This window comes from Nansenia antarctica, assembly GCF_963989245.1.
Source record: "Nansenia antarctica genome assembly, chromosome: 1".
Taxonomy (NCBI): domain Eukaryota; kingdom Metazoa; phylum Chordata; class Actinopteri; order Argentiniformes; family Microstomatidae; genus Nansenia; species Nansenia antarctica.
The window spans coordinates 45,918,250-45,943,249 of NC_137674.1; the positions used below are offsets into that span (position 1 = coordinate 45,918,250).

General features: G+C 45.8%; 2 protein-coding genes across 2 annotated transcripts in view; one reads left to right on the plus strand and one right to left on the minus strand.

Annotated features, from left to right (window-relative positions):
- The window catches only part of alk (ALK receptor tyrosine kinase), a gene marked incomplete at both ends in the record, with an annotated part of 21,423 nt that extends 13,898 nt beyond the window's left edge, over window positions 1-7,525 (plus strand). Inside the window, 5 exons of the mRNA XM_080523274.1 lie at window positions 1,185-1,286; window positions 1,586-1,720; window positions 2,566-2,656; window positions 6,359-6,867; window positions 6,985-7,525. Of these exons, the coding sequence (XP_080379400.1) occupies window positions 1,185-1,286; window positions 1,586-1,720; window positions 2,566-2,656; window positions 6,359-6,867; window positions 6,985-7,525 (1,378 nt within the window). The remainder of the gene's footprint in view (window positions 1-1,184; window positions 1,287-1,585; window positions 1,721-2,565; window positions 2,657-6,358; window positions 6,868-6,984) is intronic.
- Window positions 7,526-12,130: 4,605 nt separating this feature from the next.
- The window catches only part of LOC308175777 (CAP-Gly domain-containing linker protein 4), a 30,342-nt gene continuing 17,472 nt past the window's right edge, over window positions 12,131-25,000 (minus strand). Inside the window, exons 10-15 of the mRNA XM_080550325.1 lie at window positions 19,901-20,083; window positions 19,242-19,376; window positions 16,555-16,678; window positions 14,314-14,378; window positions 13,281-13,356; window positions 12,131-12,783 (exon numbers count right to left, since the gene is read on the minus strand). Of these exons, the coding sequence (XP_080406451.1) occupies window positions 12,387-12,783; window positions 13,281-13,356; window positions 14,314-14,378; window positions 16,555-16,678; window positions 19,242-19,376; window positions 19,901-20,083 (980 nt within the window). The 3' untranslated portion in view covers window positions 12,131-12,386. The remainder of the gene's footprint in view (window positions 12,784-13,280; window positions 13,357-14,313; window positions 14,379-16,554; window positions 16,679-19,241; window positions 19,377-19,900; window positions 20,084-25,000) is intronic.

Genomic DNA, 25,000 nt, shown 5'->3' on the forward strand with positions numbered 1-25,000 from the left:
TCTCATATAAAAAATGTCCGAAATAAACTGTCAAGAAGCATTTCAGTACTGAGTAAGGCAAGACACGTTATGGACCATAAATCACTCCACACTCTCTACTGTTCACTGCTTTTACCATATTTAAATTATTGTGCGGAGGTTTGGGGCAATACTTATAAATGTAGACTACAATCACTATTAATATTGCAAAAAAAGAGCCATAAGGTTAATTCATAATTCCGGTTATAGAGATCACACAAATTCATTATTCTTAAAATCAAAAACATTAAAATTCACGGATCTGGTCCACCTTCTAACAGCACAAATAATGTATAAAGCAAATAACAACCTACTCCCTGGGAATATTCAAAAATAGTTTTTTGATAGAGATGGGAGTTATAATTTGTTAAACATCTTTAAATTTAAAACATCTTTGTGTACGTACAACGTTAAAACGTTTTTGTATTTCTATATGTGGAGTGAAGCTGTGGAACGGATTGAGTGTGGAGCTAAAGCGGTGTCCAAGCATGACCCAGTTCAAAAAGCGGTATAAAAACATGGTTTTCACCAGGTACGAGGAGGAAGAAGGGCTTTGACAGTCACCAGGTTTAGCAGATTATTTGTTTATTTACATTATTTGTTTTCTATTGTTGGTAAATAAATTTGATTTAATTAAAAAAATATTATATTAATATTGAAGTTAACTGTAGATTCTTAATTATTAATCTCTGAGTATTGGAGAAGGGGTAGGATTAAATAAGATTATGCTTCTTCCTAAGTTAATAGTGTTTTTTTCTTGTTTTTTGTTGTTATAACTATTTTCTTTTTGATTTTGTCTTTGCTATTTTAATTTTTTTCACATGTTCGAAATAAAGCTATCATATCATATCATATCATAATGTAATTGCTGTGCTGTTTCCATAGCAACATTTTGTGTGAACTTTAGCCTGCCCTTCTTCTTTCATCCTTCCCTCGCTCTATTTTTTCTTCTTCTTGTTGTTTATCTCTTTGCGATCTCTCGCGTCACAGTTTTAATCAATCCAGTTCTTCTTCTCTCTCCCTGTGACTCACTCTGTCCATTCTCTGTCTGTCTGGCTGTCACTTAAGCTAGCCAATATAAACTCCAACAAGGCAAATGTGTATGTGTGTGTGTGTGTGTGTGTGTGTGTGTGTGTGTGTGTGTGGGGGTGTGTGCCCCCCTACAGAGCCAGCTACTACAGAAAGGGTGGGCGTGCCATGTTGCCTGTGAAGTGGATGCCTCCCGAAGCCTTCATGGAGGGGATCTTCACTTCTAAAACAGACACATGGTGAGTAGGCCTACAGGATCCAGTGAGTAGCTCCCTTCCTTCAACATCACCCCTTTATTTGACTACCTACCTCCATGCTCCCCCCCCCCCCAAGATGAAAAGATGAAAGGAGATGAAGTCATAGAAGAGCAGATTTGTCCTTCTATGACTTCATCCTCTTCATCTTTTCACTAAGGCCTCCTTTACTCCCTCTCCATCTGTTCCTGTATTTCATTACACTTCTCCTTCATCCATCACTTTTACCTTTATCACCTTATTTTATGTCCCCCCCCCCCCCCCCCCCCCCCTCCCTCTCTCAGGTCCTTTGGAGTGCTGCTGTGGGAGATCTTCTCTCTGGGCTACATGCCCTATCCCAGTCGCAGCAACCAGGAGGTCCTGGAGTTTGTCACAAGCGGGGGCAGGATGGACCCTCCCAAAAACTGCCCTGGCCCTGTGTAAGTGGTTGACCTCACCTGGCTCCCCCCCTCAGCCCTACGTGGTGCAAATGGGGGGGGTAATCCATCCAAACAAAGCACCTTGGTATCTGATTACTGTGGTAAAAGATGGTACCCAGACTATTTAGTCATGTAAGATCACTATCACTGCCTTCTTAACATTCTCCAACTTAAAACCAGGTTCTTGTGTATCACCTACGCATGTTCCACACTCCTTTCCTGCATGGTAATACTGTTATAGTCCAGATCTCTCTGTGACTGCCCCTAGCTGGCAGAGAGTGCCTTGGGATCAGCGCCAAAACCCTGTTCCATTTGTCATTGACAATTTGGGTTTTTTCAGACAAATATAGCCACATGCGGTCTGATTAATCTGAGCCACGACAGGCTCACAACAGGACAATAACAGATTACACAAGACTAACGACTCCAACTCAAATCCACCAGACCATTAATTAATCAATATCTTGTTTTGACAATGTCTCAGTTGGTGGCTACAGAGTGACTTTTATACCTAAAATGCTATTTAAAAGTAAATCACTCAGCTTAGCGGGATGTTTCAATCTGTTCCATTTATTTCAAAGTATGAAAGTAGGGGCTTTTTTGATTATTTATATTTATGTGTGTGTGTGTGTGTGTGTGTGTGTGTGTGTGTGTGTGTGTGTGTGTGTGTGTGTGTGTGTGTGTGTGTGTGTGCGTGCGTGTGTGTGTGTGTGTGTGCGTGCGTGTGTGTTGCAGGTATATTAGCAGTGGGAGGCATTTTTGATTGGATAATATGTTTGTATATTGTATGTGTGTGACAAACAAAGTTGGATAGATGTTTTTAAGTATGTGTCTGTGTGTTTCAGGTATCGCATCATGACACAAAGTTGGCAGCATCAGCCTGAAGACAGGCCTAACTTCTCCACCATCTTGGAGAGAGTTGATTACTGCTTACAGGTACAGTATAGTGACCAACCAGACAATGTGACAGCAGCTGGTGAGACTGGGAACAAGTCAGCAGCCGATCAAATGTTGACTTTTATTCTAAACAATGTAAATAAATGTCAACGTCAATGACACATCGCTAGTCAACTAATACAGCTTGTTTTGTGAGCCTGCTAACAATGTAAAGTAGTGTTATAGTTAGTGGGGATTACTCACCGAATCCATACCATTGCAGTATTTTGCCTTGACTAGCGAGTGTCAGTGATTTTCAACAACGTTGACGTTTATTTTATTTTTTTTAAATAAAAGTCTGAACAATTTGATTGTTTGCCAGCTTGTTCCCGGTTTCACCAGCTGCTGTCACAAATAGTAAGATATGATCAAGGGATATGGAAGGCGCTGGTTTCACAGAACTAAATTAAGCCTAGTCCTAGACTTAGGGGGTGTTCTCACTAGAACATTTGCTTCACTTGAAACGGAGTTTAGGATAAAGTTCGCTTTGCTCTGCGTCGTTTGGAGCGGTGAGAACGCGCATTCGAAGTCGCTCCCGCAGCAAAGAACCAACGGATGCTCCACTTGGGTGGTTTTGCTTCGGTTAGAAACGACACATCCATCACTTTGCTTCGCTTCGCTTTTGGTGAGAACGCTGCTCGAGGCAGTCCATAGGAAAGCAACAGCGCACGCGTGTTGATCTGGATAAGAGCGGGACAACGGGCAATTCTAAATTTTTCTGACCAATCAACTACCACGTCTGTTGCTTCGATTGCGTATGTTACTTCGTTTACATGAAGTGAACACAAATCAGAGAAATAATTTATGCAACAATGTTTGCGAACTCATCCACTTGCTCCAGGTCTCGATTCGGACTTTCATGTGAGAACATGACCTTACAGTATTGGCCCAATTGCAACCAAATGTTTTGGTTTGCCCATTAGCTGAGTGCTTCCATCTGGTTAGTTCATCCAGGCAGGCAGGGAATCAGGCAGGGGAACACAGGCAGAACAACAGGTGATGACCATCAGCAGCATGCAAAATGTCATTCACTTACAACCAAAAATACAACATCCATTTCCAATGTTATGCGGACGACACCCAGCTCTACGTTTCCTCCAAACCCACTTCCACCCTCCCTCCCTCCTCCCTCTGTGCCTGTCTACATGAACTTAAATCCTGGTTCACTTCAAATTTCCTCAAACTAAACAGTAATAAAACAGAGGTAATTCTCATTGGCTCCAAATCCACACTCACCAAGCACCCCAGTTTCACCCTCAACATAGACAACTCCTTGGTTTCCCCCTCCCCCCAGGTTAAGAGTCTGGGTGTCGTCCTCGACAGCACCCTTTCATTCCACTCCCACGTCAACAACACCATCCGGTCTGCTTACTTCCATCTTCGTAATATCAACCGCCTCCGCCCTTCACTCACTCCCAACAGCGCCGCAATCCTGGTCCACTCCCTCGTCACTTCCCGCCTAGATTACTGTAACTCCCTTCTCTTTGGTCTCCCCCACAAACTGCTCCACAAGATCCAACTGGTCCAGAACGCTGCTGCCCGTATTGTCACCAGAACCCCTGTCATCAGTCACATCACCCCCATTCTACACCAACTCCACTGGCTCCCCATCAAACACCGCATCGATGACAAAATCCTTCTCCATACTTTTCAAGGCCATCCATAACCTCGCCCCTCCATACCTGTCCGACCTCCTCCACATCAACATTCCCACCCGGTCCCTCAGGTCTGCCTCCTCCATCAACCTGACCGTCCCCCCAGCCCGTCTGTCCACCATGGGGTTTAGAGCCTTCAGCAGCTCCGCCCCTCGCCTCTGGAACTCCCTCCCCCCCGTCATCAGGAACATTGACTCAATCTCCTCATTCAAAACCCACCTCAAAACCCACCTGTTTACGCAGGCGTATCCCTGTTGATTTACTGTTCCCGTGCTGCTCTGCTACTAGCTATGTTTTATACTGTATATTTCGATGTATTTTGTATTTTGAATTTTGTAACTGTTTTTACATTTGTTGTTGTACGGCGACCTTGAGTGCCATGAAAGGCGCCTTATAAAATAAATGTATTATTATTAAAAAGCCACTCAAATGTAGCTGAAGAACAGCCAGTCTGTTAGATATACAACTGTATGTTCGCTTTCATAGCAGACAGCGGGAAACGCCGTGTCTGGGCTCTCTCCCCCCCCCTCCCATCAACCAAAATATGAATTATCAAACAATCAGAAATCACAAAGAGGTCATCCAGCTAAAGTTGAAAGAAGTCCTGTAACCCCATAAATGAGGATAATCCTCCACTATGAAGTAAGCCTATGACAAACTTATGGCCAATAGACAATGGCTGGTTAATTTCCTATTTTGTTAATATCTGAAAGATGGAAAATGTAAATCGTTATCAACAATTAATTTGAATTGTGATTTCAAAAATGTCTATTTAATTGAAAAAAAGTATATTTAATTGAAAAAAATAATATTTAATTGAAACATTTTCAATTAAATAGCCAAAAAACGGACAGAGGATTTTCTCCGTCACCTTAGTCACTTACAAATGTTTGCTAGCCACTGGATACTCTAATAAGGAGATGAGCCAGTAGTTGTATACTAATTGTTAAGTCTTAATTTCCAACGAGGAAGGAAAGGAAAGATCTAGTGATTTCTGAAGTCGTAAAGATCGAAGAGGAGTGCTACAAAATACTATCGTCTGCGTCAACCGCTGCTGCGAGCTATGGAGGCTGTCCTCATATGATCCGACTGTCATCTGACTCAGATGACACTGCAAGACGACACCAAAACAAACCGTGGTGACGGACCGACCTGCCACGAGTATCTAATGCACTTGACAGCCGAGACGCACGCAGAGTCTTCTGACGGACGTGGACGCTGATTAGGACACCCAAAGCAGAATATAGAGAGAGAGATCTGTTTGCTCTGACGCTCGGAGGTTTGACGCCCACCTGTGCTGGGGGAATTATCAGGCAGTGTTGGTACTTTAGACGCAGGGGGAATCTGGGTTGCAATTAGGCTCTTTCAGAAGTGTATCTGATTTAACAAGAGAACAGCTTACAGTCATTCCGTTCAGGATGTTAAGCGTGTTATCTTCTTTTTTAGAATGCTTTTCTTTTATTGTGTGGATGATGACTGTTTTCAGGACTGACAGGCATTTTGAACACTTAATCAGCCATGAGGGGTCATTTGACCCTTGTGAGTAAAGAAACATGTTATATCTTTGCACTCGATCAAATTTCAGGACCCTCCTTTCATGACTTTTCCTAGATATGTGCGTTCTACCACCCAGTATCCTTACATTTTCATAATCACATCAGGATAAGCTAATATAAAGCTATTTTGCAGTTTTTCTGTGTAGGAAGCAGGCTAATTTACAAGCGGCCAACTAGTGGTCGTTGTTTGTAAATAGCAGCTTGAGCATTTTAAAAGGGTTAGGGTTATTTGACCCCAGAGGCTCTTTTAGTAGGTAAAATAGACACGGCTGTTCTAGTGTTAATGGAGAGTCTCCTCTGAAAGTGGTATTTAGTTTAGGACTCATGGCCTTAATCGGTTTCCAGGAAACTGCCCTTACGTATGCTGTATGTATTAGTAGTGATGGAACTCCATAATGACTGGTGCACATGGTTGTAGTGTAGGCGTTGTAGTGGATTGTTTGCTGTAGTTGTGTCTGATGCCACTTTCACCACGCTTCCATCCTCTTCAGGACCCTGACGTGGTGACCGTGCCGTTGCCGGTAGAGTACGGCCCCCTCCCTGAAGAGGAGGAGCGGGTGCCCATGCGCCCCGAGGACCCCACAGCAGCCCCTTCCTTGCTGGTGTCCGCTCAGACGGTCGACGTGGAGGGCCCCCCACCACCACAACCACCGCCGCAACCGCAACCGCAACCGCAACCGCCACCCTCCCATCCTGCTGAGGAGATCAGAAGAGTCGGGGAGCCTCTCCTCCTCCCCAACCTGCCTCCTGAACCCAAGCCCCAGGCGATGGCGCAAGCCCAGTCGTACCCCCATCCACACCAGCACCCGCATCCCCACCCCCAGACCTCCACCACCACCACCGTCACCCCCGCTGCCACCACCTCCAAGGCGCCTGTCGCCACGCAGCCCGGGCAGGAAGGGGGCCACATCAACCTGGCCTTCACCCAGAACCTCCCCCAGGAGAAGGAGGGCCGCAACGGGAAGCCCACCAACCTGTGGAACCCCACCTACGGCTCCTGGTTTCTCCAGCAGCAGCAGAGGAAACAGCAGCAGCAGCAGCAGCAGCAGCAACAACAACAGCAGCAACAACAGCAGCTGCAAAGGCAGGGAGGGGTGGGTTGTGGCGGAGGAGGGAGGGTTCCGGGTGAGGGGCAGGAGCATGTGGGGCGGACGGTGGCCGAGGCGGCGGGGGCCCTGGGTCTCCAGCACCAGCACAAGCAGCAGTTCCAGCAGCATTCATTCCAGCAGCACCATCAGCTCCAGCAGCAGCTCCTCCACCAGCAGCAGCAGCAGCAAGGGCTGTGCAGGCCTCTACTGCCCCCCCCACCTCCTCCTGCCATCTCCACAGCCACCCCCTCCCCGCTGCTTTTAGATTCGGCCGCCCTCCCCCCGGTCCCCCTCTACAGACTGCGCCGGTTCCCCTGCGGGAACATCGGCTACGGCTACCAGGAGCAAGGGCTGCCCCTGGAGCCCTCCCACAACAACCCCAACCCCCCTCCTCCACCCCCTCCTCCGCCCCCCGCCGCCCCCTCAGGCCACCAGAGAGGGGCCCCTACCTCCATGGCGCTGGGCCGGTCAGGCATAACCGAGGACAGCCGTCCACTGCTGGTCACCATGGGCACAGTGCAGGACCCCAGGCTGCCGAGGATGGAGGGACACAACGCAACAGTGCTTTAGCCTCCTCTTCTCCTTCTCCCTTTAGCTTATCTCTGAGACTGTGTATGGAAGCACAGGATGGTACGCGCAACACTGTGTCAGTCCTGAGGACAGTACCTACCTTACCTACCTTAACCCCCCCCCTCCCATCCCCCTCGTCTCTACCCCTGGGTTTCGTACGTCGACCGTTTCAAATGGCAAATGGTGGATAAGTCAAACATCTTAACCCAATGAGAAGCTTGGAAATTGCAGTTGAAAGCACATTGGAGAGTTGCAAAGACCAACTGGCCAAGAACATGACATGTATATTTTGCCACACCGGATGAAATGTATTAGGGCGCTAAGGGTGTGAAGAGGTACACAGAGAAGCGGCAGATAGTGCAGTCTGCCATCGTAGCAGGGCGGGGGCGTGACGTTACCATCTGGTAGTAGAAGCTGAAGGAGCTTTTTTCATCCACAATGTGTTCATTAGCAAACCGGCTTTCATGTCGCTGTACAGTACATATCAATGCAGCCAGGCTGTCATCATCGCTGTTCATCCATTTTTCGGCGAACATCCCAAACATTTCCTTTGGGATTCCTTGGTAAATGACTGGCTAATCAGAAGCTGTTTTTTAAGAGTATCAGAGAATCCTACGCTGGATTCTGATGAAGATGTTTTTCAAAAAGAGGAAGAAAAAATATGTGTTTGTTGATGTTTTGCTTGCCTGCTTGTTTATTTATTCATTTGTTTATTTATTTTTGGGAGCTCTGTAAATTATTAATGGACGTGCTTCTCATATACCAACTCATCCGAATTGCTTTTTGCATAAATTTGTTCAAGCTTTGGCTTTTAAGCTGTAATTTTGTTTGTCCATCACTGGCTTAAATGAATTAAAAGAATCCCTTGTGAGCAATGACTAACACACTGACTGGTGGTTCGGATAATTTAAAACTAAATGTTTTTACTGGAGGTGGATTGACGAGTGAGGCTAATGGTGCCATAAATATGTGTGCACTAGGTGTATGATTATTCTATGAAGTAGGCTGCATCTGTTTGTATTGTTTGTGAGTGGGAGAAAGCAAGACATTTCTTGTTGCAGATTTTTAATATACAGTATATATAACCCTCTTCAGATCTACTGAAATTATAGTACTGTTCCATGTGCTTTCATACAGTTGGAGATTAATTCAAGACTTTTGGCATTTTTGCTGGGGGCCTCATCCTCCCCTCCCCACCCCTCTACCACCAATTGCCATTTTTTTAAATTAATAACTTATAAACATGTATTTTCCAATTTTCTTTAGCCTGATCCAGCAACTATATTGGACAATGTTGAATTACCCTCAAAGTGCTCAATGTTCATACATTTGCATAATTTACCCTTTGTTTTTGAGAAAGACTGTTGGAGAATATCAAGTATTGAGAGTGCTACATTTGAATACAAATTGCTTGTGGTTTCCTTTTGGTTGAAGCGATGGAGAATATGTTGTGACTGATTTTACGCTGGTCATCAACCATGTTCACACATTTTTATGTGCATGGCGTCAACACTGTCAATGATCAATGTCTGCTTGTATAAGTTGACAGGAAATTTTAGTTTATGTATTTATTATTAATATCTTAATGTGAAAGTCACACATGGATGCGAATAGTAAGAGAAGGTTGGACACAATTTACCCAGGAAGTCCAAAGTGTGTTGGTTGGCTTGAATGTTCAATTATAAAACAGTAATAAGCTGTCAGGTGGGTCATAACAGGCCATGGAGACATTTTATGACTTGACAAAGTGACATATGTATGTTTTCTTTAATGTCATGCTCACAGTATGACAGCTTTAAGAAGGCTTTCAACTGAGGGTTAAAGAAACGTTCTCCACTGCTGTTCCTGTCAAGCCGCTGAGTGTATTTTGTGTTTTATTTGCAGCTCATCGCCATCACTCCTTGTAAAAACAAATTGAACTGCACCTGTAAAATGTTGTAATTATAAAGTATTGTACTATGGCTCTGGTAAAACCCTGTACGTTGCCCTTCAAATGACATCCGCCAAAAAGAATAAATTGCTATATAATGATGATTCTGCTTGGCTACCCCATGTGAATGCAGCAAAACCTGCCACTCAATTCTATCAAAGCGACTACATTTTACATTAACATTTTTGGCACTTAGCAGACACCTTTATCCAAAGCGGCCTCCAACAACACATTAGACTAAGTAAGTGAATCATCTATCCACCAGCAAAGTAATCTATGCTCAGGCCTGGGGCCATTGGCAGTCGTCGTGCTAGAAGGAATAATTATTTTTATTTGTATTTAATTTGTATTATGACACAGAAACAGTACAGGGAGAGTAGAGGGTAAGTAGCTGCTGGAGGCTATTCAGTATTTAGACCAGAAGTGAGACCCTATTTCAGGAGCACTGCAGGGCATCCAGGCTTGTGTTCCATCCCTGACTTAACACGTACTATAGCTCCCCCCCCGCAGCGGGAAAAAAAAGGAAAACGGTGGGATCGCAAGACCTGATAGCTTCTCCTCCCAAGTACCGGTAGCTCCCCTCCTGTTTCTAAAGCTAGACTTGTGTGCTCAGGGCCAGCGTTTGATTAAACAGACTGCATTAACAGAGCCGCTTTGATGGAATCTGGCCCAGAGCAATAATGGTGTAATTGGACAGAACTATAACCATTGTTGAGGGTTTTTCATTCTATGCTTCTTGATCCCTAATGACATCTCTCCTCGGAACAGTTGTAAACATTCGAGGGATGTGGAGACGTCTCTGAGCCCACACACTCCCCCACACAGGGTGAGGTACACACACACACTCCCCCACACAGGGTGAGGTACACACACACACTCCCCCACACAGGGTGCGGTACACACACACACTCCCCCACACAGGGTGAGGTACACAGCCCAAGGCTAAAAGAAAACAGAGACAGTGGTCAAATTAGAATAGAATCTTTATCCTTCATTTTGTATTTTACAAATACCCCCTTTTCCCCCCTTTTTTTTTACACTACGTGCATGTTCTTCCACACGGAAAACCCTCTCACTATACACACACACACACACACACACACACACACACACACACACACACACACACACACACGCACGCACATGACTTCAGATATACACATTGGAAAAATTAAATGCAGAAATAAAAACAAAACAGTTTGTTACATACAAACAGCACCAAACGACTTCTACCAACCCAACTGCCCAGTGCAATAAGATCACTCGTTGTATGAGACAGTTGGGCATTTGAATACGTGTCGTCTATGGAGCAGAGAGCCAGATACTGTAGTGATAAACACAGTCACCAATGATGACTTATGGAAAAGAAAACTGCCACAGGAATGTTATGGCGCTGACTGTTAAAGAAGTAACAGAGATAGAGATTTTTACCAAAAAAAGAAAGTTTGAGAAACTGAAAGTGATTGATTTACCCTTTCATCAGAACCGTTGCTTTCTTTCATCTCAGTTTTGTTCTGCCAGCCAATGCCTTTCAATCTGCAGGTGCTAGCCAGATAGATCAATGGAGCATCCCGTGCTGTTCAACACCAGAGTCTGGGCTACTGTGGTCTACCTTTTCTAACTGGGTGGAGCATCGAGGACTTAAAAAAGCCAGTTCTTTTTTTTCCCCACAAATACCGTCAATGCTTTGTTCTCTGCCGTCTCTAGACTGCCTTCATTACACAGTGCAGCCTCAGAAGCCTCTAGTTAGTTAGCATATAAGGTAAACCTGCTCTCACAAACAATATCACCTAACAGATACTGTACTCTGTACTGTATCATTAGAAATCTTGCTAATCTCCATGTCAGCTCTGGACAAATCAAACACTGTACCGTCAACGTCATACAGTTCAGCATCTAACCTTAAAACATTAAAACTTCCAATTTTAATTCATTACAAACTAATCACCTACAGTATGTAAATGTACGTCAGTGGGTGGACCATTCATTAACTTCCATCATTTGACAGTGCTTTAACGGTGACCAAACGGTGCCATCGTTTCGACCACATTGGTGGTCACAAGAGTAGGAAATGAATCCAAACCAGCTCTGTCTCAGGACATTATGAGCCGATCGCTGTAGACATCCTTTCTCAGAACTAGTCAACGGTTACCCTGTATAGTGACTACAAACATACCCGTTCACGTCAAAGTGCTCACGTTGGCTGATATTTTCATTCCGTACCTCTGTACTGAGAAATTGTCTTGCAGTAGTAAGGTGCATTTCTTTTTGGAATGGTTTGATTTGCTGTCTGCAACAAAACACTCTCTTTCTCTCACTTCTAGGGGAGCTTACAGTAAAGTGTTGCGTATCCTTCTCCCATCGGGGCCTCAATACACTTCCGTCAATGCGATCCTGGATTGTAGCGAGACCTAAAATTGCAGTGCAGCTCTTTGTGTCTGACAAGACCTCTAGAATGATCTCCTTCCATCCTGCCAAACCAAACTATTGTCTAATGATCAACGAGACGATGTTAAAGTGCTTGGGTTGCCTCATACTTATGTTCAATAGCTTTACATTGACTTTCTACAGCACATGAAATTTCCCTTTCCCCCCGATGTTCAACGGAATAAAAAAAAGGAAAACTGATGAACCGAAAGAAAACCAGAAAAATGGAACACAACACATGAGTTGACCTGTAGTTAATGTGTTGGCCACCAGCAAATGAACTCAAAACCGAATAACTCATTTCATACAGTCACTTTCGGGGGCTTTTCTAGAAGCATAGAAAATGGGAGAAAAAAAACAACATCAGGCAGAAATATAACATAATAGAAAAACATAATAGGCTGCGACGTTTCCCTCAGATTATGCACTCCACTGCCTCTGCTCACTCCTGACGTTCCTCCCGCCCTCTCCCCGACGCCTCACCCCCGGGTGGTCCTTGTGTCCTTAGCTGTTCTCGTCCACCAGCCGGGCCCCGTTGATGCCCCGGTAGGTGACCCGGCTGGGCCTGACCAGGACGCCGTGGCCCGGGCGGCAGCTGAAGTAGCGGCGTCCGCCCACGGAGCCGTCGTTCTTGCCCTTGGGGCCTCGCAGCTCCAGACCCAGCCACAGGCCCACGGCGAAGTCTGCCGTGCCCAGGTAGCGGATCAGCGCCATCTCGTTGGCGCTGCTCAGCAGGACTTGCATGCCCATGTGGAGCCGGACCGAGCCGTCCGAGCCAGACGAGGTGGTGGTGGTGCTGCTGCCTGGACCCCCCGTGCCGCCCCCGCCCCCTGCTGGACGCCAGCCGCTGCTGCTGCCGCTGAGGGTGCTCCACCGCCGACGGTGAGAGTTGGAGCGCGTCCTGGAGAAGAGGGAGGGGTGGGGGGGTGAATGAGAAAGAGACATGGATAGAGAGAATAGACGGGGAGAGAAGCGAGAGAAATAGATTGGAGAGAGAGAGAGAGAGAGAGAGAGCGGGAGGAGGTAAGAAAGATAGAAGGGATTGTCAGAATAAGAAAGAGACAGGGATGGAGGGGGGGGGGGAATAAAAAGTGAAGGAGGAGGGGAAGGAGGGAAGGGCAGAGGATGGATGAGAGAAAGATGAGCGCAAGAAGCGAGAGAGGAGCAAAGCGAGGAAAAGGAGATTGATTTTGGACTCCTTTCGCAGTCATTATAACTACTATCATGTATTGGCAATTCGCCAGAATGATTTCTGCTGACTAATACGGCTGGTTCTTATCAGTATTGATTTTTTACCTCAGCCGCGGGGACGAGGATAAAGCTGATAAGCATTGGGGGGGATGAGGGGGTGGGCGGGACTGTGAGGGGGAGAATAGTAATGAGATAAGAACAGCCCACCTGTTGACTGGGCTCTTCCTGCTCGACTCCTTCTGGGTGGCGATGCCCGACAACGTGCTGAAACTGCGCCGGATCCCTGCACGCACGCACACACACACACACACACACACACACACAGAGACAGACACACCGAGACACAGACACACACACAGAGACAGACACACGAGACACAGACACACACACACACACACACACACAGAGACACAGACACACACATACAGAGACACATACAGACACACACACACACACACACACACACACACACACACAGAGACACAGAGACACAGACACACAGACACAGACACACACATGCAGTACACAAAAACAAGTTCAAACTGCGTTCTACAGTACTCTCACAATTTGCTTCTACTTGTTATTATCTTATAGGCCATGCAAACTTCATTCACTGTTTAATAGACGACTCGCTTCACTTTCATCAATAAATAGATAACATTTTAAAAAATGATTATTTATATGGTTAATGCATCGCTGTCTGATCGAGTCGGCCCCGAAGCATGAGCGAGGTAGTCGATCGAAAATAACCAATGATTTATCTCTTCTTGTTGTTATTTTGGTCAGGTATGCCCTACAAATCCTGTCTGCCGGTGGTGTGACAGCCTGGCACCCGGGAGCCTGCAGCAGACTGAGAGACTGAGAGACAGAATTCAATGTTTTCAAACTCAGAGGGAGAGGGCAGTCTGGAACCATTTGAAAAGGAGTTCAGAAACGTGCAGCAGCCAGTGGGTTCAGCATACAAGCCGTGTTCCACAGCAGACTACAGCACACTGATTAACCTCGGCTCTGAAGTCGTCTCCGACCTGGAAGACTACTACATCTAGTGTGAATGTATTTAAAGAATCAGACGGAAATGTTGCGTCGTATTTTCTCATACAGTAGTTTTCATGTTGATGCATATAGACTGGATATTCATACGCTCGATACTTTTTTGTTTTTTATCGAAAATGAAATGTGTTAAATAATGAATCCTAGTTTGCATGGCCTTATGAAGAGGCGGTCCAGGGGAGAAACCCACCAGTGAACGGACGGTTAAGGCGAGAGGATGACAGCTCAGAGAGGCAGTCCACAGACCCGTGGATCCTGTGAAGAGAAAATGAAAGAAATGAAATCGACCCTTTCAGTCTGACACATAAACAAAGAACACTACTAATACTAAAAGTCCTCGCTGACTTCTTGGTAGCAAATTGAGGCAAGCCTGCTTCGGCTCCGAAAACCACAAGATCAGCAGCTATTTCAATAGAGTCCAAGGACTGGGTCAATCCTATTTGAACATGGGACTATTCACCGGGAATTAATTTAAATGTACTAAATGGGATATGAAGGGAAATGGTCCTCATACAATTGGGTTATTTCCTCAAATTAATTCATTGATTATCTGATGGGCTACATAGACTGACTGAGTTGAAATGGAGTTGACCCCCATCCCCCCCCGCCCCCCCATCCCTGGATGTGGAGGGCCTTGATCCCCCAGCACCGCTGCTGAAAGGCACCTCTCTCCTGTATGTTGGATGTTTACCCAAGCCGCTGTGTGGCGGTGATAATAGCTGAACTTTGAAAACCATTATGACGGAAGGCAGGGATGAGCAGAAACAGCCTTATCTTGTTTGCAGGGGGATGAAATGTGTGTGTGTGTGTGTGTGTGTGTGTGTGTGCGCAGGAGGGGGGGGTAGAGACAGAGAGAGAGAGAGAGAGAGAGAGAGAGAGAGAGAGAGAGAGAGAGAGAGAGAGAGAGAGAGAGAGAGAGAGAGAGAGAGAGAGAGAGAGAGAGAGAGAGAGGGAGAGAGAGAGAGAGAAAATGAAGTCTTGCTGTTTGTTTTCCTAGCGGGTCCTGATAGCTGCTGACAAAAAGAGAAATAAAAGGAGAGGCTGGAAGAGTGGCTCCGTTCTCCTGGCGCCTGGTAGACGGAGAGAGAGGTAGAGAGGTCTCCATTAGGAGGAGGCACGCTTAACGGAGCGTCCTGCCTGCCCTGTGGGTTAATTAGAAAAAAGTGTGAGAAGAAAAGGCGAAGCAGAGGAGAAAATGAGTGCGGCCCCTTCAGAAAGCCCCCCTTATCATGCTGTAAAGGTAGAGGAAGAAGAAGAAGAAAATGGTAGGTGTGAAAGTGCTGGAGAGGAAAGAGAGGAAAAACTAAGAAAGAAAAGAGAGAAGTCCGGTGGCAGACATTGGGGACCGACAGAGAGAGCTGTAACAAGGATGAAACAGATGCATACAGAGGTTGCGTGAGCAGAAGTGTACACTTTAATAAAAATGTATTAACTAAACATGCAAATATTGCTGGACCTCTGTCTTCTTCTGCCTACTTGAGACAAACGCTGCATAATAACAAGATCACTAAGGTGCAAATAACACTTTGTTCTTACTTCTCTGTCTTCCTCTCCTTCTTTGGTGGAAGGCTCGTGAATATGTATGTCACCAGCTGCTTTCCCATATTAAGTGATTTCCCCAAAAAGCCAGCTTGCCGCTTCAACACCGTCAACACCGTCAACACAGTCTCTGAAATACCTACTGTTTGCTCTAATCTGTATGAATAATATAATCTGTAAGAATAAGAATAATAATACAGCTTCAGAGCCTCAATGGGAATGTGGCCTTATTGTTGACTGTTTTCTAAATAGGGCTAATAAAGGGTTCATTCGGGAGGTACTGGTGCCTCTGTCGCTCCGTACACGTTTCAACAGTGGGCTAGTGTTCTGCAGGTGGAAAGGGAAACTCTTGGCAGGCATGTCCGTTTACCATTTACCATGTTACTGTGTGCAAGGACAGGCGGAAGGGAATACAGTGCGCGAATGAAAACTGAACATCGGGAGGCTTGGATGAAAGGACCCCCCTCCCTTCTCTTGAAACAGTGTGACTCCAAGTGCAACTTGTCTAAGAAACGACAAGATTTCCTTCAGAACGACATCGTGTAAACGGTGTCAAGTAGTGGCCACATTCATTGGCTGGCCTGGACTATGTGGGATAGGAGGACTCTTTTGGACTGTGCACGTCGCTCGTGAACTTGGATAATGAAATCAAACGTTCCCCTGTGATGTAAATTATATTGTCAAAAGGCAGGGCCATTAGTGCCATCACAGTATTGATGAACGTAATGAAACGCAACCTCCAGCAACATGTACCAGATGTGGCTTTTCGCCCTTTCCAGCATATGAGAATTTGTGACGGGCACTTCCTCTTTCCAGATGAGTTTTTTTTCCGCGCTGCTGTTTACAAATGGATACAATTAGAGATGGGGGTAGCCCCAGGGCCAGTACCCACCTCTGTACACGCGAGGGAGGGGCAAAGACGCCGTGTTTTAGAGGGCAGCTGAAGTACTTCACCCCCCCGACTGATCCATCGTTCTTCCCGCTGGGCTTGTCCAGTTCGATCCCCAGCCAGAACCCTGGGGGACAGACGGACAGACGGACAGACAGAGACAGACAGAGACAGACAGACACGCGGTCAAAGGAAAGCTCTTGAGACAGGGAGGTCTGGACAAGCCCGTATGTAACTCGGTCCGTATTTCTGTAAGGACGGGCCCCCACAGATGAGGACGAGGCTCTGAAAGAGACTGAGTGGTCACAGTGAGGGGTGCTTTTACAAGGCGTTTCACCTTGACACAGTTGAGCATGGTGAAAAACGGCCTGTTTTGTGGGAGACGGGCCCACTGTGCTCTAAGCCCCAGGACTGTAAATACAGCAGCACTGAGCTAGCCCTGGCTTTACTGTATTAAAGGATTTACACTGCAGAAAGGAGTCTACTAAAAGATGTGGAGAGCTAAGTGCCACCAAACCTAATAACTCATTTCATGCAGTCACTTTCGGGGCTTTTCTAGAAGCATAGAAAATGGGAGAAAAAGAACATTGTGGCAGAAATATGACCCTGTGGAAAGCTAAGTGCAGGAACTGAATCATACAGAAGAGAACACAGGCATACCCTAGGCAAAGGTTACAATTCCTACCCGTGCCAAACCACAGATAAACTCAGATGCACTGTCATTGACTGGAAGAATGTTTTTGCCGTGTCTGAGTGATCTGAGTAACTCTACACCATGGTTAAACAGTAACACCATGGTTAAACAGTAACACCATGGTTAAACAGTAACTCTACACCATGGTTAAACAGTAACACCATGGTTAAACAGTAACACCATGGTTAAACAGTAACACCATGGTTAAACAGTAACACCATGGTTAAACAGTAACACCATGGTTAAAGAGTAACTCTCCACCATGGTTAAACAGTAACTCTACACCATGGTTAAACAGTAACTCTACACCATGGTTAAACAGTAACTCTACAACATGTTGACATGTTAACAGTAACACCATGGTTAACAATAACACCATGGTTAAACAGTAACACCATGGTTAAACAGTAACACCATGGTTAAACAGTAACACCATGGTTAAACAGTAACACCATGGTTAAACAGTAACACCATGGTTAACAGTAACAACATGGTTAACAGTAACACCATGGTTAACAGTAACACCATGGTTAAACAGTAACACCATGGTTAAACAGTAACACCATGGTTAAACAGTAACACCATGGTTAAACAGTAACACCATGGTTAAACAGTAACACCATGGTTAACAGTAACAACATGGTTAACAGTAACACCATGGTTAACAGTAACACCATGGTTAAACAATAACACCATGGTTAACAGTAACACCATGGTTAACAGTAACACCATGGTTAACAGTGCTTCACCACTGCCTATGCAAGTTTACTTATTTGTTGTCCCACCCACCAGCTCAGCCTACGGGGGGTTCTAAAGTTTATGGGCTGATGATATGCTATTTGATTGTTTAACTTCAGGCGGGGTGCTATATCAGGCCGAAAACCTAATGTATTATCATCAGACCTATTGTAATTCCATTTTCATTAAATAGCAAATCTATTGTATTACCATTTCCATTAAAACATCAAACCTAATGTATTACCATTTTCATTAAACGCCAAACCTAATGTATTACCATTTTCATTAAACGTATTAATCGGCATTACTGTCCTGACTGAACTAATCCCATTTCCATAATGAAGAAAAGGTTTAGCAAAGCCTCATCCGCCATTACTCAATGAATGACAATGCAAAATGTTCTATTTCAAACCCATCTTCCTGAGGTAAACGCGTACTGATTAAATAAACAGTACTACAGTACATGCTTTATATGTATGAACGTACCGCATGCAAAAGAGTACTGAACCTCAGAGACCTGCTTATGGGGCACTACCTGAACGCCCGGAGGCAGAGTTAGTATCCCTTGAACCTTACCGTTGAGTGACGGTTAACCTTCCATCCCCAAGTGTACTTAACCTTCATGTCCTCCTGTTAAGTGTGATCAACCTTAGTGCTGTAACAAATAGGGCCCATAACCTTTTACACTCTAAAGCATTCAGCCTTTGACCACCGTCCCAGTACGGTTCCGGGACCTTCCAGCTCCACTACACGGAGGCCTGATCAACGGCCTGATCAACCTTTGAGCCTCACGGTTTAACGATAGCGTATAGTGTTTAATCAATCATGTACAATATTGGATTTTTAACATCCAATATGATCATGAATCATTTATTCCACCACAGACTTTTACTGGTATATAGTGTACTTAACCTTTTCACAGATTGGTTAGTATGCAATACACTGTCTGGCCAAAGACGACGCAGTGGTAGACGAGCATAGGTGTAATGTCAATTATATGAGGCGAGGCATAAATGAACCGATGTGTGTGCCTACATGTCACTACCGTCTATTAGCATTTGAATGAATTACTATCATAATCATAATAATTATCATCATCATCAAAACCATCTTTGTTCTCCTCATACGTGGCAGTAACAGGAGAAGTACTGCTAGTTATCGTAATTATCACAGTTATCCTAATTATCCTAATTACAAATATACATAATGGGGTAGTTGGTATGATTGATGCAGTGTGTAAAAGCTGTAGGGGTCTAACCTGGAGCAAAGCTGGTCTTGCCGTAGAAGCGCACCACCCCTGTCCTCTGACCTACCACCAGCACCCTCTCCCCCAGGCGGACCTCCGGCCCCTCACACACTGAGCTGCTAGCCGAGGGGGTACGGCTTCGAGGATCTGGGGGGGAGAAATGGGCAGGGGGATGTTGGTGTTTAAGGGACAATGTTATGGTGCGTTCAAGTTCTCCCCGGAAACTGTCTGTTTAAGAGTCTGATATTTCCGGGGAGCACTTAGTAAGTAAGTAAGTAAGTAAGTAAGTAAGTAAGTAAGTAAGTAAGTAAGTAAGTAAGTCAACACTAATGCTGCACACAAGTGCTCCTTCGGAAATATCAGACTGTTATCAACATCGGCAACATCATGTCATGTCAATCAACAGCATTATCATCTCACTGTCATCTTTGTAATCTTTAAACATTTTACAGTTTACTGTTACAGTCGTAACAGCACACTATTGCAACCTCTCTCGCCAATAAAACATCATAATCATAGATCTGATAGGAAGGCGCCAACTCTTTGAGCCAAAGACATTTAGGTAGATTTTCCTCTATTCAGGTAGATAAGGCATGTAGTGTATGTCATCCTAAAAGCAATGTGCGTGGCTCTCACTGGTCATCAGAAATAATGATATGCATGTGAAGTACCAATGACGGTTGTGCTGGGAGTCGAGCGGGGAGGTGGGGGCGTAGCCCTGGAGCTGGACGGAAACCGATCCCGCCGCGGTCTTACTGGAGGCCATTGCCGTGGCAATGGCCGAGGTCGAGTGGTCGGGCCGTGTCTGGAGTCGAGTGACGAAGAGGACGAAGAGAGGGAGCGAGAGAGTGTGCCTGGAGGAGAGAGGAAGAGAGTGGAGAGATTAAAACAGACCAATGAGGCATAAGAAAACAAAAAAGTTTGAAAAGTTGAAAAGTATCAAAGAAAGAAACAGACCAGAGAGGAAAAAGCAAGGTCTACAGCACGACGACAAGATGAATGAAGCTGGACCTTGAGGACCGCTGCCTAGATGAATCACCACACGCTACAGTGATTGAACGGCGCATCAAGCTTCCAAGGCGAGCCTGCTTGATGCACACTGAGCGGACAAGCTTTCTCTGCACCCCTAAACCACACAGCAACAAGGAGAATGTGCCTACCATCTTAACACTGAACCACCCATTCCTACCATGTTCAACCATCAGCTCAGGTTATTCTCTAGGCTGCAGTGGGCCTTTGAGCCACACTACCAGACCTAGCAGTGCGTTGTATAAAAGTGTTAATAGCAACGGACTACCTAAGATCAAACGAGGTGCAGAATTCTCATTCCCCCCCCCCAACTTCAAGGAATGAGATGGGTGGGCTACGCGATCTCACTTTTTAAGGACCCATTTGGAGACAGGCTTTCATTAAGCTTTAACTTTCACAGACCTTCACAGGCCAGGAGCTCATTAATTGCCCAAGTCGGAGAGAGGCTAATTGATTAAACCTGTGCCAAAATGCTTTAAGCTAGAAATGGATTCTGCTACAAACAGATTAGGAGCCTATACTCGAAGTCTGCTGTCACCAAAAACCTCTTCTAAAAAAGACTGGCAGTAGAACAAGAGCCGGGGTTGCTGACTCTATCAGCCGCTTTGGACAAATCAATCAATCGCTCATTAATTGCAGCAAGTTAGACCTCGTACTGCGGGTGAAAAGTTGAAGCCTTTAAGAGCTGACAAACCCAATACTTCTACTGACGAGACACTTTTAGACACTGGCACGCAAGTGCTGCAGGCACTGCAATGTCCCCGAAGGTCTACCTTGAGCTGTTGTGAAGGCTGGGAAAAAAAAGTCTACCTTGAGCTGTTGTGAAGTGTGGAAGGAGTGGTCATTTCAGGATTAAGAACTAGAAGCACTGTGTATTAGTGATGAGACATGCAGTAGAGGGACTAAAGGGTGGAACCGACACACTGACTCAATGTCTTTGACTGAACTAACTTCAAATAAGCTACAAACTGCTATTATGCAATTGGCACCGGGAGTGGGTTACAGAAACCTCACAGTGCAACAGAGTGCCTTCAAACTGTGGCTGCAGTACCTGTCTTGACCTCTGGGGCACTGACTGCGACCTCCTCAGGAGCTGGGGAGCCTTTTTGTTTATCGGGTGTTTTTTTGACGGATGGAGAACCTTTTCCGCAGAGGCAGAAAAAATACAGAAAACGGCACATTCAAAAAGAAAGAAAGGGACAAAATAAGTGAGGTAACAAGAACATAGGAGGAGTAGGGCAGGGAGAGTAAATGGAGGAGAAAAATGATGGAGGCAATGCGAAAGAATGAGATACCAAAAGATAAATGAAACACAGAGAGAGAGAAGGAGAGAGAGAGAGAGAGAGAAGGAGAGAGAGAGAGAGAGAGAGAAAGAAAGAAAGACACAAAGGAAGGACATCATGACATTGCAGTGCTGTGTGGGTAGAGTGGGGAGGGAACAAAGGCAGCCTCTTCTGAAGGCTTTTGATTGTGACTGTCTGTTCAGAGGCCTTTGGAGAACCTCAAACAAGGTCCAGGGATGGGAGGTCGCTCCCACGCAGGAGCCCTAATCGAATCGGAAACCGTCTCGGAGCAGAGCGGTGGCAGCCAATGATTGTCGAACAACACAGCTAAACTAGTTACCCACAACGCTCTCTCTCCTCCCTGATGGCCTTCCTATGTCTCACTCTCAGTGAAGGCTGAAGTTACCTCATCCCAGGGTTCTCCAAAAAGGATTTAAGAGGGGCGCTGTGCCACATTTTCGACTTGGCAGCGCCACGAAATGTAACCATTTCAGAGCAGATGAAACTGATATTTAGTGATGATAGTCACTTGTTGTTAAAAGTGAACATTGAAACATGATCATGTTCCTCTGTCTTTTAGCAGTATTTTGACATGAATAAACGCGAGTCGGATTTTGATCATGAAATCCAGTGCCACCGTGTACCAAAATCCTGGGGACAACCCTGGGTCGTCTAGATACTACTTGAAAAATAATTTCCTTGTGCCTTTCAGCACAATGCTGGTCTTCAATTCCTTTGTGTAGAAAGAAGAAGGCTGCAGGTGATCTTATTTGTTGTTGCTATAGCTTTACTCTACAGTGTATCATTGATACAATTGATAATAATCGATTACTTCTAATTCCATTCAACTGTCAGTGATTTTGCTGAGTCACTAGTTCATATAATACTTATTATACATAAGTAATATGGTAGGATTGACTGCATCTGTCAAATGCTAATATTCAATAATAAAATCTACAAGCAAAGAAATTATTAATAAATGATTATCTATTAATAACTAATCTGCCAAATAAATGGCTTGAAATGACCATAGCCTCATTAATATGCCATTAAGGATCATATATTAATACAGCACCCCCAAAAGAGCTGACAGATTCAAAAATCCAACAGTCAATTTGGGGATTATTGATTGCAATTTCTGTTAACATTGAGAGCGCGTGGACAGTGTTCTGCTGAGAGCACCAATTTTTTTGCTCTGGCTACGGACAGAAAAAAAAAAAGGACAGAGACTATCTTCAAACCCCAATTGCAACTTTTCTTGTTGCAACCTTTACCTTCCGAGCCCCCCCCCCCCCCCCCTCCATCCCGCCATCTTCCTTCCTTCTCCACACACTAATGAGTAGTTGAAGTGACAGGCTCCGGTAAAGACAGAGGCTTTAAGGATCAAGCGGCAGTGCTTTGTGGCCGTGGTCCCTGCTATGGCTGCCTCTTTGAGGCCTGAGCTGCAGTTGACAAGCCCTAGCCTTCTGCACCGTCTCTCCTGGTTAGAGAGACGCCTTGTTGAGTTCCACAACTTTCATCACAGGCCATGTAACTGACACCACGCCTGTTATCCTTATATGGGCATTCTGAGGTGGCACTGGAGACTCCAAATAAAAGACCAATCTTGGACCTTCTTCAAAACACGGAGGACAAAATCCTATTGGGCCTGAGAAAGCTCCTCCCTCACACCCCCCCCCCCCCCCCCACGCTGTTGTTTTTCCATTTCCGTCCTAGCGCTGTTTACAGAAGCTAGCTAGTCAGTTAGACGTTAGCTACGGAGATGTCCGACAGTCTAAAAACTAAACGCTTCTTTGATGTTTCACATTTTAAAAACGGGTGCGCTCGCATGTGACGGGTGCTACAACTTTACCGTCATCTCATTTTGAACACCAACAGCCCACCCACTTCTGACTGCTCAGAATGTTGGACAGACTCGAGGGTGTGGAGCGCACAGACATTTAAGTAAGCTGTGCCCAATACGAGGGGAGATTAAAGAATAGGTGGGAAAAGTTTGGAGCTGTAAATGCATGACATCCCTGAGAGCTGCTCAGTCATAAATTACACCTATATTAATGCAGGCAGGCGCACACACACACACACACACACACACACACACACACACACACACACACACACACACACACACACACACACACCTTGTGATGAATGGTTGCCCAGCCATTCAGGCTGTCTTTGGACTGGTTATTAAATCCGCTTAATTGGACCATCAATCAAGGAGGGCTGCGGAATTCCACGGGACCCTCCGAGGTCCACTATTCTGGTCACGCCCGCGGGCAGCACCCAAGGGCAGGGAATAACATCCCACACAGGGTCGGGACGAGCACAAGGCTCACATCCAACTAGCCGGCACTCCCCTTCCCTGGCATCGGCGCGGCGTTATATGTTGTCCCGGGGGCTTCCTGTGTCGACGATTGCGCGCGTGCGACCGTGTTATGACAGAGGTGTTGTGGAAGGCGGAACTTGAGTCACCCACAGTTCATTGGGAACGCAGAGGTGTGTCACATCTGACAACCCCGCAGCATTCGTGACTCATGGATACATTACAGGGTCTGTAACACCAAACAATTAAAACAATTAAACCAGAAGAAAAAAGGAAAGCCGGTAAGTATCCGCTGTAGTCGTGACTTTGTTGTCGAGAGGGTTAATGACCGACGTCAAGACGGAGAGAGGGAGGACGAGGAGGAGGACGAGGAGGAGGACGAGGAGGAGAAAGTGGGTTCCAGGCTGGGTCCGAGGAGGGTGAGTCATTGCCTCTGATGAGCCACCGGCAGCTATCTATACGTCTGGATGAAGCAGTGAAAGCGGTTTTAAGCCCAGGCCACGGCAGGCAATGCAATTACGGAGAGAGGGGGAGAGGCTGCCCTAGAGAGCTCTCGCAAATGGGTCCACACACTCACTCCTAGGCCAGGGCGAGGAGCTACGGCCGTCAGAGGTGCGCCGTTTTCTGTGGGGGCATTGGCGGTAATCCGGTTAGCGGAGATTGGCACCCTCGCGCCAATACCGCTTTTCTACCATACACCACCCTCACACACACACCCCCCCCGCCCCCACCGACACACACACACACACCATTTTTTAGAGCCCCCTGGAGCGGTTGGGAGATGAAAAAGCCGGAATTGCAATTACCATTACTGCTGGTGCCATAGCTTCTGTTCTACACAGCCCCCCCCCCCCCCATTCCCACCCCGAGTGCATGAATGAATGTCAGCGTTATGACTTTCTCAGCGACGTATCGGGGAGGATCAGATAGAGAATAAAAAATAATAATAACGTTGTTACTGCTGAATGTGAGGGGGGGGGGGGGGGTGCTGTATTTCTGTGATCTGTGGTCTCTAATAATGCATTAATGTGCATGGGCTTTCAGTAACGGGTCCTAGGGGTGTGTGTAATGAGATAAACTTTGGCACATGGAATATGGCTCCCCTTCCGATGCCTTCATCACCCTAGCTTACTCAC